This window comes from Polyergus mexicanus, unplaced genomic scaffold (genome assembly GCF_030449975.1).
Source record: "Polyergus mexicanus isolate NDT 795.1 unplaced genomic scaffold, iyPolMexi1.0 SCAF_6, whole genome shotgun sequence".
Lineage (NCBI taxonomy): Eukaryota > Metazoa > Arthropoda > Insecta > Hymenoptera > Formicidae > Polyergus > Polyergus mexicanus.
In genome coordinates this window covers 12,161,783-12,177,530 of record NW_027223326.1, presented here as the reverse complement: position 1 = coordinate 12,177,530, position 15,748 = coordinate 12,161,783, and the positions used below count along the sequence as shown (strand labels likewise).

At 32.5% G+C, this 15,748-nt stretch overlaps 2 protein-coding genes and 1 long non-coding RNA gene across 12 annotated transcripts; 1 reads left to right on the top strand and 2 right to left on the bottom strand.

Annotated features, from left to right (window-relative positions):
• Window positions 1-511: 511 nt before the first annotated feature.
• On the bottom strand, window positions 512-6,594 carry LOC138934265 (transmembrane protein 42). Of its 2 annotated transcripts, none has more exons than XM_070297836.1 (4): window positions 6,427-6,594; window positions 4,343-4,619; window positions 3,853-3,999; window positions 512-2,030 (listed from the first exon to the last, which is right to left on the bottom strand). In XM_070297836.1, the coding sequence occupies exons 2-4, from the start codon at window positions 4,451-4,453 to the stop codon at window positions 1,881-1,883; spliced, it is 408 nt and encodes a 135-aa protein (XP_070153937.1). In that variant the 5' UTR covers window positions 4,454-4,619; window positions 6,427-6,594; the 3' UTR covers window positions 512-1,880. The 2 variants fall into 2 exon arrangements, with proteins under 2 accessions (XP_070153937.1, XP_070153936.1); XM_070297835.1 differs by having other exon boundaries at window positions 4,343-4,562.
• Mypt-75d (Myosin phosphatase targeting subunit 75D) lies at window positions 5,973-14,034 on the top strand. Of its 9 annotated transcripts, none has more exons than XM_070297822.1 (9): window positions 5,973-6,032; window positions 8,090-8,353; window positions 8,432-8,734; window positions 8,864-9,006; window positions 9,104-9,229; window positions 9,319-9,394; window positions 9,475-9,692; window positions 9,845-10,010; window positions 12,162-14,034. In XM_070297822.1, exons 2-9 carry the CDS (start codon window positions 8,125-8,127, stop codon window positions 12,482-12,484), a joined length of 1,584 nt encoding a protein of 527 aa, XP_070153923.1. In that variant the 5' UTR covers window positions 5,973-6,032; window positions 8,090-8,124; the 3' UTR covers window positions 12,485-14,034. The 9 variants fall into 9 exon arrangements, with proteins under 9 accessions (XP_070153923.1, XP_070153924.1, XP_070153918.1 ...); XM_070297823.1 differs by having other exon boundaries at window positions 6,031-6,051; XM_070297817.1 differs by lacking the exon at window positions 5,973-6,032 and adding an exon at window positions 6,058-6,390 and having other exon boundaries at window positions 12,165-14,034.
• Window positions 12,741-14,523, bottom strand: LOC138934266 (uncharacterized). The gene is made up of 3 exons (XR_011447106.1): window positions 14,349-14,523; window positions 13,020-13,073; window positions 12,741-12,925 (listed from the first exon to the last, which is right to left on the bottom strand). It is a non-coding gene; the product is annotated as an uncharacterized lncRNA (long non-coding RNA).
• Window positions 14,524-15,748: the final 1,225 nt, after the last annotated feature.

The window sequence follows — 15,748 nt, the reverse complement described above, 5'->3', positions numbered from 1 at the left end:
ATTCTTTTTCTGTTAGATACATTTTCATGTGCAGTTCGATATTGATGTATGTATATTAAATTTTAAATAAATTAATAAGTAATAATTATGACTGTTTAATACTAATTAATATTGATAACATGGATAAAATTAAAACGTTAAGTTATTGCAAACATAAAGATTTGTGTGTTCTACTTTTAGCTGAGTATTTATTAGCGGATTTTGTACAGCTGCTAATTCTTTCGATTATTGTTCTAGGATTCAGAATTTTTATATTTATTTTTCGTATCGTTGATCTTATCAAGTACCCTTATATTTTTATAAAATTGCTACTCGTTACAACAATACTATCTCTCTTTCTCTAATGTTGATACATGTAGGAGAAGATAGGGTACTGAAAAATAATATAATCTACCATATGATAGAGATATTAAAGCTTCGAATCGGAGAAGCAAAAAACATATTTTATTATAATTACCATGTAAATACTGTATTATTATTAATTTACTTTTTGTATGTAACTGTAATAAAACTTTGAAATTTCGATAAAATAGCATCGTACGTGACATGAAAGCTCTTAAAAAAATATAATTTTGAGCGAGAAATTCATGCCATATCTCATTCGGATAATTATTTCAATAAGCCCTATGGACAAATTAATGTCCACAGAGAAGATCGATCGATTCATTATCAAACGCCGCACGCGTTTATTCCCGTGGTATATTTACATCCGGGGCATAAATACATTCGTCTTTGTTACGTATTATACTGACGTACGTGTGACAGAGATTGTTACCACGAGGTGTAATAACAATAACGACGTATAATTCGCACGCTGTGCTAATTTCGTCTCATTAATGCGTCAATGTGAAGCATTTCCTACCTTAATGACTGAACGAGAGAGAATAGTATCGTATTATATGTATTTTAAGTCAGGGAGAAACTCATATCATCTCATTGTCATCTCTCTCATCCGACGCTGCTATAGAAACAGAGAATCCACTCTGCCGTACTAAAACAAGCGCAATTCGAGGGACGCAGATATCCAGAGATCCACTCTACCACAGTTTACACAATGTGAAATTTGCTCAGTTTACTTAAATAAAAGAACAAAATTTTGATATAAAGTTTAATTAATTACATTAGCAAACTTAAAAAATAAATTATCTACCAACTCTTTTCTATTTTTTTTTTCTTATTTTATATCTAAAAATATTAAAATAGTCATCAAAAATATATGTAAAAAAACACACACACACACACACACACATACATGTATATTCTTAAACAAATTAATTTTAAAACAGAAAGAAAATGTAAAGAATATTTCTCTTCTATTTGGACAGGTGAAATATTTTTATTCTCCTATCGTGTATAAATTTTATATGTGCGACATCCATTACGCTATTCAATTTAATAATACAGTATCGGACATGTGTGTATATGCATATATTGTACGTCATTTATTATTCGGGCAATTATACCGACATAGATTGCTCGAAAATTATCAGCAATTTACGTAGAGAAAAATCACCACAAATAGAAGAAATATAAAAAAGTATAGAAAAAATTTTATTTATAATAAATTTATTACCAAATTATTGTAAAAGCTTAAAGCCCTAAAGTATATGTATAATAATTATATATTAATTGTGCGTGTACACATATTGTACATTATATCGTTATAATAAATCATTTAAATAGGATCCAATTAATCTCCGCTAATGATTTAATCTTATACATAGGAATTCATCGTTACAGTTTATTCTTCAACGATATATTTAGTAAATTTCCGATAAGAGCATATAATAGATATCTGCAAAATCAATAGAAAAGTAAAAGTAAATCGTATTGTTGTAACATCACCGCTTTTATTGTAATATAAAAGCGCCTGCTGCTGATTATTGATTCTTTAATTTCTTCTCGATGATGAAAATATTCTTTTCAGCGGGAACGTAACATGTCAAAATCAAGCCGAGAAGTATCAAGGAAGTTCCGCAATACCAGAGCAACGATGTAGATTCGTCAAACACGATGAAGCCTACAAAAGCCTTCAACAAAAAAAAAAAGGCATTAAGTTTTACATTCTTGCAGATAATCTGGAAAATTGAATAAAATAACAAAATATTATAGAAAATATAAAAATTATTTATATTATATTTATAAGATTTGAGCTCTGAATAATTTCAACCGTACGAATACGTTAAAACAATCCAATTGACCCGTCCAAGTAAAATAGAAAAATTTAGATTGCGAAAAATTAAACTTATTTTGGCTATTATATTATTTCTAAATAATAAATCTTTTAATCATTTACAAAAAATTATAAATCTTATTACTCGCCAATAATCTTGAACTTATATTGTACATTGTACAAGGTAATATCGCATTTTTCAGAGTCAGCTAATATAAATTCCGAATCAAATGAGTATTCTTACCTCTGAGATATGTCTAGAGAGAAGTTATGAAATATTGTAATTTTTATCTAATATGTATAAATAATTATCCTTTTTACAAAATTAAAATCTTTTCTTATTTTTGCATTTAAATATCTCAAAAAAAAAAAAAAAAAAAAAAAAAAAAAAAAAATTTAACGAGGTTGACGAGCCACGTGTTCGATATAGCTGATATACAGAAGAAACCATGTGACAAATATACATATATAACTGCATCTTTATTTTTCGAAGATTCGTAAAGTCGATAACGCTCTTATATCCTCGCAAGTCCAAACTTTTAATCTCGTAAATGTTTAACCTCGCCGACACGATCAATACAAGGTTACGCTATCCACACAGAGTGTGGATTAAATCAATTTCCGTAGAAAATTACAGGAATATTACAATTTGTAAAATCGTCAAAGATATATATGTCTGATTTTTTTTTTAATTTCTACTCAATAAAAATAAAATAACAATATTAAAATTGTAAAATTTTTGAAGATTAACGAGAATACACACATATCTAAATGAAATGAATATAATTTTTATAAAAAGTGTGAGAGAAAAAAGCGGGATATATTTATATTCTTCAGTGTGAAAGAAATGGCGAACATAATATTTCTATCGATCGTGTAATAATTCCGGCGTGTACGCATAAAGTGCACCACAATCTAGATTGCGTTTTAATGGCACGTATCACATCGTATATGTATAGCTCTACTTGTCTACTTCAATCGCCACGTAGCTGCGCACATATATAATTGCTATGACCGCATTGTGCACGCTCGCGGAATTGCGTCTAGTTGGCGAAACAACTTTCACTCATATCGCCGAGAGCTGGACTCTCGGAAATATATTAATCTGATTATATTGTTGGCCATATAGAGACGAACAATTGCGCGGTCTGATAAATATTTTTTATCAAAATTTATTCTCGTCTGCCATTTCATTCGCTATATTTTGTCAAGACTTTTTATAAGCACGAAGACAAATGTCTCTCCTATCTTGAATTAATGATAAATTTATCAATTCAAAATCGATTGTTTTTCTCTAGCGCAATCTACAGGCAAGTCATTTTTCAATTTACGTATATTATATCTTTATAAACCACAAATTAAAATTCTATTAAAGCATAATCCCTTTTCGAAGTCAATTGAGAAATATATTTGTATTATTACTGTATTATACATATATTTATTCTCATAGTTTTTAGTTTTTTGTTAAATTGTTTTTTTTTGTTTTTTTTTCGTCGTTTGTAACTTGGAGAAACAATTATTAATATTTCGAAATCTTTGTTAAAGAAAGATTTTGAATCCATCAAAAATTCGTTTATTAAACTTAGGATTTAGATTAAGATATTGCACACTTAATATTATATTTATTAATTTGTTATTCGATAAAAATAAGCATTATTTTTGTAAGATTAATAACTCACTGAACAAATATAGTTTGTAGCTGCGCTGGCGACCGTCACCGGCAAAGAAGATCCGCTGCCATGAAGCGCTTTGACAAAAAACGTGCATCCCACGGTGTTGCACACGATCATAAAGACCAGAAGTGCTCCTTTTAGTAGTAACTGCGCCTTTTTGCGAGAGAGAAAATAAATATATGTAAACATTACCATTACACTACTCTATAATTATATTTCGTCATAGTTTATATAATCTCGAATCTTTAAGCGGATAAAATCTATTGTTAATCCCACCAATTTTCGATCGTTCATTTTATTTATATTATCGAATATACGAATTAATAGCTTTGAAAAAAAAGAAAAAAAAGAAAAAAAAAGAAAAAAAAGGAAAGAGAAGAAAGGTCTGCCAATAATATATATTTTCTTCGTCATTATTTCCAAATATCTTTCGATTCCTCGTACATGTATCGCGCGCTGTTGTTTTATTGACGATTCGAATCTGCCGCCAACTCACCAATGACGATGCGTCGTTAGCGCCGGCGAGCTTACCCAGGAGGCTGCCACCGGTAGCGAAAACGCCAGCGACGACCGCAAGATATGCCCCACTACCGCGATATCCTTCCATATCGGTAGATAACGGCAAGGTCTGGATTCTGTCTCTCTCTAAATCCTGTTGAATCCAGAGCCATCAGAGCTCGTCGACTCGACGAGCGGCATCCAAAGTTGTTGTACCTCTTCGCGGTACCAGGGAGGAAGAGACGCACGTGAAACGATAAGATTCGCACTTTTGTCTGTTTGAAACGAGGATTAAATAGCTTGAATGACAAAAGGACGATATTATCGAGCGTGATCCGATGAATGACGGCGAACGAGCATGCGCCCTGCCGATAGCGGAACGCGCATTTGCAATTTGCATTTTCGAATAATCACCAGAGCGAATTAATATTATTTCAGTTTCGATAAAGGATATACAAAAATAGAATATACGCGAACATATTTTATACGTATAATATATTGAAAATTTAATAAGCATTATTAATCTCAAGGGGAATTAACAATGTTTATGATTTCTTGCAAATTATAATTATTATTTATTTAATTATTTATTTGTATTATTGGTATACAAAATATTTAAAAAGATTAAAGCATATTATTTAAACTGAATTTACTACATATTTGACAAAAGTTTAATTACGAAAAGGAAGAAGAGCAAAGGATACAGATGCGTGTGAACACAATTGCATGCGTCAATGATACACTCTATTCTCATGATACATATATACATATATGTCACGTATATGTAATAACGATAATTTTTTTTATCAAATTTTTCGTACATAATAAAAGAAATACGTGTTATACGAACGCGGAAGTACATATATGAAAAGTAGAACGCGATCTAAAAATTTGAAATGTGCATATTAATCATACCGAGGCGATCTGAAATATAGCAAGTAAAGAGAGAGAGAGAGAGAGAGAGAGAGAGAGAGAGAGAGAGAGAGAGAGAGAAAACAACAGTTGCAACTCCAAGCCGCGTTTCAAAGTTCACCCAAGCGTAGGTCCCATTCGCTATCTCTCTCTCTCTCTCTCTCTCTCTTTTTTTTAATAAGCTCCATCTAGATCGAGAATTCCAACGTCGCGTGAATAACGACAGGGAACGATATCTCGCTTAGGCTGCGTTCGGAAACATCATCCGTGTACGCACGACTGTCGTTCTATCTTTGTTCAACTTTTAATAAATAACAAAGATAGAACGACGCTCGTGCGCACACGGGTGATGTTTCCGAACGCAGCCTTATCGACTGGCTGGCGCATAATGCGGAACGATTACGTAACGGCGTCTCGTTCTCGCGACCGTAAATCATAATCGTCGTTATCGTCGCGGGTCGCGGTCGCGGGCGAGAAGTGGTGAAAGCGCCGCTGCTAATCGCGTGGTCGCTGGTCGCTGGCGCGCGAAATCGGCGATCGCGTTAAATCTAAATCTAAATGCTCCGGCTTCGATTTTGGCGAGTGAGCGCGTATCCAACGAGTTGGTTCGTTCGCGATGCGAACCAGCTGAAACCAGCTTGCCGCTTGCCGCCGGTATCCGATCAGGCGCGGTAAATGGTGAGGCGAGAGACGGAACGAGATACGAGACAAGGCGGAGGGGACGAGGCGAGGCGAGGCGGGACGAGGCGAGGCGAGGCGGGGCGAGGCGTGCGCAGGTGCGATTTCTCTCACAAGGTAGTTTAAAAATGGCGGACGACAGGTAGACGTTTCCGTCGCGGCTGCACGCGTTGCCAGGTACGGGAAACGCGCGCGCGCGCGCGCGAGTGTATTCTCAGCAGCGGCGGTGGTATGGTCGATCGCGGCGAATACCCGTCAAAATTGGACCGTAATCTGTGGATTATGGCGTAAATCATGCGATGAAGGCGCAAAGCGCGACGTGAATGAAGTCCGGATCATCTTATCACCGTCGCTCTTTACATTCCGCCGACGCGATTGCAAAGCGCGGAGAGAACGGGGGAGGAAGGAAAGCGGACCATCCATCGGCGCCGCATGTCGAACCGCGCGCTCGCATACGTAAGTAAAGAAGAAGGAAAAAAAAATGCTATTCACCTCGTTGATTTTCCACAGCGGAAAGCTCGATTGCATTCGATCGTCGATCTCGGCGTTTCTCCTCCCCGCGATTATCCTGCTTTCCTCCTAGATGGATCCTGCGCGATACGCACCACGCACCGCTCATCCTGGCCTTGATCGCGCGATGGCTTCGGCTTCGGCTTCGGCTTCGGCTTCGGCTTCGGCTTCGCTTCGGCTTCGCTTCGGCTTCGGCTTCAGCTTCAGCTTCGGCTTCGGTATCCTAGTCGAGCGATATAATTGACAGGAAGTAAAATCCATCCGCGCTCTCGCTTGTTTTTCACTGTGTGCCTGTGCCCACGTTGAATCGTTTGCTATACCAACGAGGAAAGAGTGCGATGAATTCCTGTGAGACCGTGATATTATTTTGCCGATTACTTTATCGTAATGATTGACATAATAATGTGCAAACAAATGCCAATTTCATAAATGATCAGCAAGTATTTTCCATGTGTTTCTGCATTTTATGTTGATTATCGAAAATTGCGCGTAGTAAAATATTAAAAATGATATGCTCTCCTATTTTAAAATCAATTATCTTGTATAAAATCAATTATATATATATATATATACATATAATTTCTTTTATATTGTAATACAAATACTGAATTTTATCCAATATTATTCATTCTTCTCACGAATCTTTTTTGGGGAAGAGTAAGTATGTGTAATATACATTTTGTAAGAGTAATAGGCAAGTTATATAGACAAATTATCTCCGAGGGATATAAAACTTATGTTGCCAATGTACAGTTAGAATGTTTAAATGTGTACACTCTTATATATCCAATGACGCAACGTATTACCTGTATTGAGAGATTAAGGATAGAATTTGTTACATATGCACATTATATACAGCGTATATATAATCTATCTAATTGGTATATTATTTATTAAAAATCTCATTCTTACAGAAATGTAATCGTTCCTTCATTTCTTATTTATTTTTCTTTTTTATCGGATATTGTTATTTTATTGTTATTTTATTTAAAGAGATTTCGTTAAAATTTTCGGGATAAATTATCTTATTTTTTAATAAAAAGGATTCCATGCATAGAAATCCAACAATCTTTAAAAAAAAAAAAAAAAGTCAAATTACTGTTATTATTTCTACAAAGCTTTTTGTCAGCGTGTCTAAACATTTGTGCAAACATTTTATGTTTACTTACCTAAGTACCTAAGTAAGATAAGTTTTAAGCAGAGCACTAGAGTAAAATGTCCTATCATTCCTGCCAGATAACTCAGGAAAATCAATCATGTTGCGTATGCATTATTGAAATAAGTGAAAATTCTGATACCAGAATAATGTCCAGTATTTGTCAAAAAATTTAAATTATCTGAGAATGAGATTTTGACTTTATAGTTAAAAAGGTAAAATCTGTTTATGTTGTTTTGTTTATTACAGAACTTTCTAATTATTATAATTAAATGTTTTTTAATGTGTGATTAGTAAAAACAAAGATAAATAGGAAAGACTCTTCTTCTAATAAATTTGAACATGGTTTAAAAATTTATATGCATGTTTTTTCTGGAGTAGATTTATTATTTTTTTGATACAGTTGTATTATGTATGCATATGTATGTATGTATGTATAAATATGTATGCTTATATTTAATGGTTTTCCTCTTTGTCTGTTGTAAACAGGTAAATATATCTGCACAAATTACAAACACATAACAATGGAACACTCAGAGCTAGTGGCAGAAATGGTACATGTTGAAAGACTGACGACGCAAGAACGGTTACATTTGGCACGTCATCGTAGACTACAGCAATTGAAAGTATGGAGACAACGTGAAAAGGAATGGTTACGGCATCAAACTAGGCATACGAGTAACAAGCGACACATATATTTTAACGATAGTGTTATGTTACTAGAAGCCGCTGCAAGAAATGATATCGACGAAGGCAAGAGATTTTATATGTATATGTCGTATGAGAAATATAAACATTATCATTATGTTGGAAATATTTGTTTCTTTTCAGTAAGACGACTTTTGAAGAAAGGTGTAAATCCAGACTCGACAAACGAAGATGGTTTAACGGCGCTGCATCAATGTTGCATAGATGATAATGAAGAAATGATGAAGTTACTTATTGAATTTGGTGCTAATGTAAATGCAGAAGATAGTGAGAAATGGACACCGTTACATGCTGCTGCTACATGTGGTCACTTACACTTAGTCAAATATCTTATTGCCAGAGGTGCAAATTTATTAGCTGTTAACGCTGATGGCAATATGCCATATGATATTTGCGAAGATGAAAAAACATTGGATTGCATCGAAGGTGATAAGATTTTAGACGCTGTAACATTTCCTTCATATTTGGAAGTTGTCATTTTCATTTTCATCAAACATATATAGTAGAAATAATAAAGTATGGTATATTCATATAAATTATGTTCTTGTAACATAGGAGAGATGGCGAGGCGAGGAGTTACTCAAGAATTAATAGATGAGACAAGAGCCTCAACCGAGGTTCAAATGTTACGGGATTTGCAAAAAATTGCTTCTTTAGGAGGTGATCTTGAATATAAAGATCATCAAGGTGCCACACCTGTACGTGTTTCGTGTCTTTAATCTAAGGAAAAGATTGATTAATAAATTATTTACAATTGCTACAATAATAACTGTATTACAATTTTTATTTTTACAGCTTCACATTGCAGCGGCAAATGGCTACTTACGAGTTGTAGAATTTCTTCTTGATCAACATGTATCGACAGATGTAGAGGACAATGACAAGTGGCAGCCGGTTCATGCAGCTGCATGTTGGGGACATGTAAGCTCAATATTCTTAAAAAAAAAAAAAGAAAAAAAAAGAAAATCTAAATATTAATCTAATATATTATATATGATGTTATGTTGCAGTTGGAAGTACTTGAATTATTGGTGCAGAATGGAGCAGACCTAAATGCAAAGAATAAGCACGATGAAACTCCTGCAGGTAAAAATTATCGACTCGTTTTGATTTATATTATATGCATCTTGTTCAATTTCTTTTCACATCTTAATAATATGACGCAGATATATGCGAAGATCCGGAAATTAGGGAGAGAATAGTAGAATTGAAAACGGAACAGGAGAGTAAACGACTTCGTGAAGCACAGGGACGGAGAGTACGCAGATCGCAGAGCATAAATACGCGGACACAGAGCGTGCGTCGAACATCCATACGAGACAAAGTTCTTACTACTAAAAAAGATGCCCAAGAAGAAGCGCGTTTTAGGTTACAAGCACAACAGGTATGGCAAAATTTCGAGGACTAAAAATATCTGAAACATTTTTTACTTTTTCTTTGAAATATATATATATATATACACATGTATAAAAAATTAATGCTGAATATTGAATTTTAAGTGTATACATAAATAATAATGTCAAACAAATACTTCAGACATACGTTGGTGCTCCTGCACCTAGTATTCCGCCATTGGAGAATAGTACACAGGAAATAGGAGACGACGAGACTGATTCTAACACATTGACGTCAGCAGTGCGAAAAGGTCCCGAAGGGAAAGACAATGAGTCCTTTCTTCATGAAGATGTTGATAAAGATTCAGGTACATTCCAAATGTATTCTTACTTGCAATGGTTGTGGTTAAGTAGAATATTGTAATAAATGGTAGCTTTTTATGCGGACAGATTTTTGGAAAATATATATTTCAATCATGTCATAATTTAAAAATTGCACATATGTGTATATATATATATATATATATATATATATATATATATATATATATATATGTATGTATGTATGTATGTATGTATGTATGTATACACACATATCATGCTCATTTACCCCATAAAGTACAAAAGAAACACAGGAAAGTATTTGTGAATATAAAATTGGAAAAAATTGTATATATATATATGATATATATGTGTATATTTGTCACATACTCACTAAAAATAAGAGAGAATTATTATTATGCCGAGAATAATAATAATTATGAAATTTTTAAAGATCGTACTTGAAGAACAGATAGAGTAAATTCAACAGAGAAACGCGACTTTAGATATATTAAGAAATAAAATTTTACTAATCAATAGAGAGAGAGAGAGAGAGAAGAAAATTAAATGGTTTTGAAAGATTAAATAGTCCCAAGTATATAGATTGTATATTAATCTGTTAATTGCAAAATCGCCAAAAATGTACTCTGTTAAACTCACTGTGTTAGCTGTTCGATTATTTACCAGCTTTTTCTTTTTTTTCACTATTGCGTGCTCCTGAATAATTGCGAGGTTAGTTTTCTATGTCACTTTCCTATTTCTTTAAAATTATTACATTTCACGATCTCTACAATGCATTTAATTATGTTATCTTTTTTATATCATATGCATCACATGATACACCAAACATTATCTGCTCATAGTGTACGTAAAACATCTACGTGTGCTACGCATAAACGCTCTAGAAAAAGAAAATTAAAATACACATACATACATACATACACATCTCGTTTTATCTACATCCAATCTCTTTGATAAGACTTACATGATATTTGCTTTCTTAGTATATCTTTGTCGACCGACCGCGCGTTAGCAAAGCTTAGCGGTCACTAACAAGCGCAATATAGAATAATAATCAAACGAACGATATTTACTGTAGATATGTCGAATTGTTTCTATACTTTCTTACATGAACTGGAGCCTAATCGATTTAGAGGACTATATATACCATATTAGTAGGACGCACAATAAGTAGAATTTTAAAAGATATATTATTCTCTCTATACTCTTTATATATATAGTATTACGTATAATGAGCGAATTTTGGGTCTAAGGCATGACTTAAAGTATTGATCGCAGTTTTTTACAAATTTTTATGTATATTCGTTATCAGATTCTACATTTTCGACGTATTGAAAGTCGACAGCAAATTATCCGCCAATCAATAAATGCTTCATATCCATTATATTGTATTATTTACTATATTGAAAAAAATGGCATAGAATCATATTACTTTCTTTCCTTTTATTGAGATAGTCAATTCAAAAATAAAAAGAACATATCAGATATATAGTGAGATGACAAGCCATTGGCGGACAAATTATCAGCACATCTTTATATTTACGTTTCCTAGATAATGATTCTGCTCTAGATGAAATATTCTAAAATCACGTCGTTTTTTTCATTCGATAAGAGATTCCAATGATAGATCATGTTCATTATAACAATAATAATGCGCAAGTATAATTAGATTAATCGTTTGTAGTAGCTGTTAAATCATTGGAGAAATTTCATTGTAGTAAAAATGTAAAAAGACATACAGATATATCATAATCGTTTACAGTTTCCTGCTCTTTATAACGTAACAGCTGTGTTTGCCATATACATATCGTCTCTCTATTTCTCTCTTTCATATTTATTAGTTTTGCTTGCGTAAAACGCAACCACTTATAATCATTTATTATAAATATTGTTTAATAATATACTGTGTTCGTACACCGAGATGTGCATATGGTGATCCTACTTGATGCAATGTTTTCGAAATGCTTGTTGCTAAAAAGAGCATGTCAGAGGCTTGGCGCATGAGATTCATAGTTGACATCCTCCGTTTTTTTTTTTTTTTAAATCGGTGCATAGGGATAGAAAGTGGGGTAAAGGTGGAGGGACGAAAGAGTGGCGATTGCGTCAATCGAAAAAGTCAGCATACTTGACGCGGGAGGGGGAGTAGCACATTGGATTTTTACGTGTTTGCCTGACAGCAGTGACAGGGCTTGACCCGCCGGTCGGCAGTCAGCAGCAGTCGCCGATTTACGCTACAGACAGCGATACCAACGGCAAGATCAACATACATGTGTCCGTTGTTTTCGTCAAATCCTTATCAGATCTGAAGAAGCAACGGGCGCAGAATCGGCACATATCCGGCGGCTCGTTGGACGCTAATGGAAATGGTATCCCGATGCCGGTCTCATCCATCTCCAATTCCGACCTCAGCGCTGACGACTTTACGCAACGCTTCACTGGCAATACCAGTGAGATCGTCGGCGACAATCATACGGAGAAGAACTGCTGCACCGTCATGTAACGCACTTATCTACGTAAATCTCTCCCAATTTCGTTTTTCCTCGTCTTCCTTACATTATTGCGCGAGAACATTAACAGACTGAATGTTTGCACTTCTCATAAAAAAGAAAAAAAAAATGAAAATGTGTTCCTGCGATTATCTTCTAGTATTTTTTTCAGAGAAGACTCAATGTGCGTGCTGTGTTCTTAAATTTCTACAATTTTGCAAATTGTACATACATTCAATCCAATTTCGATGCGTGATTTTTTTTTTTTTTTTTTTTTTTTTTTTTTAATTTTATATACATGGCGCGATATATTTGTACATGTGAGATATATGTATGTATATATTACAAATAATATCTGCAGCATGTTGACAGCTTTAAATTCGAGACAATTATCGCGCTCTTCTGATAATGCGCAAGCGGCATGTACTTAAATCTCGTAACAAAATAGCTTTTTCCTGCAATTATCACAAAATCGTGAATTGTAGCGTTTAAATAAGCTTCATGTCAACATACGAGAATACCTTATAAAATTAAAGAACGTGTACTTACACATTCATAGAGATATTGCATTTTTTTTTTAAATTATTTACAACTCTTCAACGCCTAAAACATTTAAGTATTGTACAGACTTTTACTTTTATTTATTGCTATATTAAAAGAAATGTATAGATTATACAGTTTAGAGAGTAAGAAATGTGTATTACATTTGTGGAGGTATTGCTTAGATGCGATTTTTTTTCTAATATATTTCCATAAACAGATATAAGATTATCAAACAAATTTCCAATGTTTTCTACGAGACTCTAGTTATAAGAGGATTAAGTGAAAACCATTTTTTATATCGTTTTAAAGATTATTTGTAAATTTTAATATGTGGTATTTATCTATATTACAACTATAGACTTCACCGTTTTTAACCGTTTTTAATTTCTTCGTTCTATGTATACGTATAGCAAGTCACGTACATCACATTTATGATTTACAACTTGCACCTGTTTTGCCCCTTTGACGATGCTTAAGGCGTTTAAGTTTAAATTCCATATTGTATATCAATATGTAAATTTTACGTAAAAAGTTTGTGTGTGTAACGTCAGATTCAGCAATCAAAATGGAGTACAATAGTGATTTTAGATAGAAATTTCAAAATACTCGCGTATGTGCGTATAGGATTATGTGTAAAACGAAATAATCCATTTTTGCAAACGGGTATATTTTTTTGTATACTTTGTGTCAAACAATATTGAAATTTTAAAGAAACTTTTTGATGCGAGTAAATAGTACAAATAAACACTCGTACATTCCTCCGCGATGCAATAAATGTTGCCAAATTTTGCGTGATTCTCGGCTGCGATCGTATCTCGCGATTTATCTTAAATCTTGCAATTGCGTTAATCGTAAAATTTTAATACTGCCATGATTATTTCAATGTGGTAAAGATATTATTTATACTTGGTTTGAATATGAATGTCTACGACGAAGATTGATTTCAATGGCTGTATTTGAAACGAATTTATGTGACATCTATCATCTGTTATGGTATTGTAATATATATATATATAGTAAAGTTATATATACATATAAAAATAAAATTACTGTATATACATGTTATCTTATATTCTAATATTATTTCTATAATCCTCAAACACGCACATGTATATCAAATTTCATATACAAGCTTTCGATATACAAATTATTTCCTATTTATAAATATTAATTAATTTTTTTCTAATACATTACCGACTTGAGATGCTTGTGAATAATTTATAGATACGCGTTTCGTTATTTAATATTTTTCTACACACATATAAATTTTTCTCATTCTGAATTTTCTGTTCCATGTATAACAATATTATAACACATGTACTTGTATATACTTACTTTAAAATATAATTTGCAATATTATGTATATACAATTATATGATATTGTCACAGAAGCGATTTCTTTCCTCTTCAATTGTGAATTCACTTTTGGATTTCACAATTCAATCCGACTTGTTATCAGCATGAGAATGCGAATCCCGTTTGTGTAAGACCGCGGTGCATAATAGGTCAGGAACTGAATAGTGACTGATAATTGCCGGATGATGAGACAGTCATGGTGATACGAGCTTGTGCGATGGCTTAGCAGCCAGAGAAGGAAGATTACATCAGTCAACTCCCAATTGAGAACTGATTTAATCAAGCATGTGTATCATTTGTCTCTTCTGATGCAACAATCGCGTCCTATTGAGCTTCATTAGAGCCATCAATTGTCAATAAACAAGAGCGTGCTATTAAATATAATATTATCTAATATATTAAATTTAATATTTAATTTGATTTCAAAAATGGCAATTAATATCTATAAAATATTAACTAGATTATCTAAAAATAAACTATCAATTTATCATTTTATTATTCTTTCTTTTATTTAATATTTTCATTTTATTTTATTGTTTGTATATTATTTATTTTATGAATAACATTTTATAATACACGAAAGATAAACATGAAATTGTTTTTAAAAGAGTCTATAGTGTCCTCGATCAATAGCGTCCAACAGTTACGAGGTCAATGGCGTCTGGTAATCATATTCCTCCAGCTGAAACGTGACAAATTTATAATATCATGTTACATCAGACGAATTATTCTCGTCGAAACGCGTGAGTATCTAAAAATTTCTTTCAAATTGTAACAACAAAATTTTCGAAATGTCGAACCATTCAAAATCTCGTGAAATTTCTTCTGCTTTTACTCACAAAAATTAGAAAATTTTTTGAATTAATAGTTGTAAAATGAATTATTGATATACGTATATATACATATATGCATTAGATAAATTTCGTTGGAAATGATTTAAATCTCATAAACAATTATTTTCAATAAAATTTGTGTGCTAAATTAATGGCTCTTAATAGTTTAATTTATAAAAAAAGAAAAATTATGTATTCTGGTGAATAATAATTTGGATCCATACTTGTTGAGAATATAATAAAGTAATTAGTCTAGACACATTTTAATTATTTCTAAATATTTAATAAAATATATCGGAGCTCCCTCGCAAAAAAGAAAGGTAACATAAGAAATAGACACAAATAAGATGATATTTTTAATAAATGCATATATTATAAAAGCATTAATTGTACAGTTTACAATTATCTTAACTTGTATTAATTTTCAAAAATATAAATTATTAAAACAATTGTACAAAAAGAGAAATTATATTTAATATCTTATAAAAATTAATATTACATATCTAGTAATTATTTTTATCATGTAGTTATAACAAAAACATGAAT

Bases quoted from the DNA above. Each gene is read 5' to 3' on its own strand.
- LOC138934265 (XM_070297836.1), bottom strand. From the start codon at position 4,453: ATGGAAGGATATCGCGGTAGTGGGGCATATCTTGCGGTCGTCGCTGGC. The intron at 4,000-4,342 runs GTGAGTTGGCGG...TCTCGCAAAAAG, and splicing joins CTAACGACGCATCGTCATTG to GCGCAGTTACTACTAAAAGG. The intron at 2,031-3,852 runs GTGAGTTATTAA...TTTTTGTTGAAG, and splicing joins CTACAAACTATATTTGTTCA to GCTTTTGTAGGCTTCATCGT.
- Mypt-75d (XM_070297816.1), top strand. From the start codon at position 6,258: ATGAAGTCCGGATCATCTTATCACCGTCGCTCTTTACATTCCGCCGAC. The intron at 9,007-9,103 runs GTACGTGTTTCG...TTATTTTTACAG, and splicing joins ATCATCAAGGTGCCACACCT to CTTCACATTGCAGCGGCAAA. The intron at 9,395-9,474 runs GTAAAAATTATC...AATATGACGCAG, and splicing joins GCACGATGAAACTCCTGCAG to ATATATGCGAAGATCCGGAA.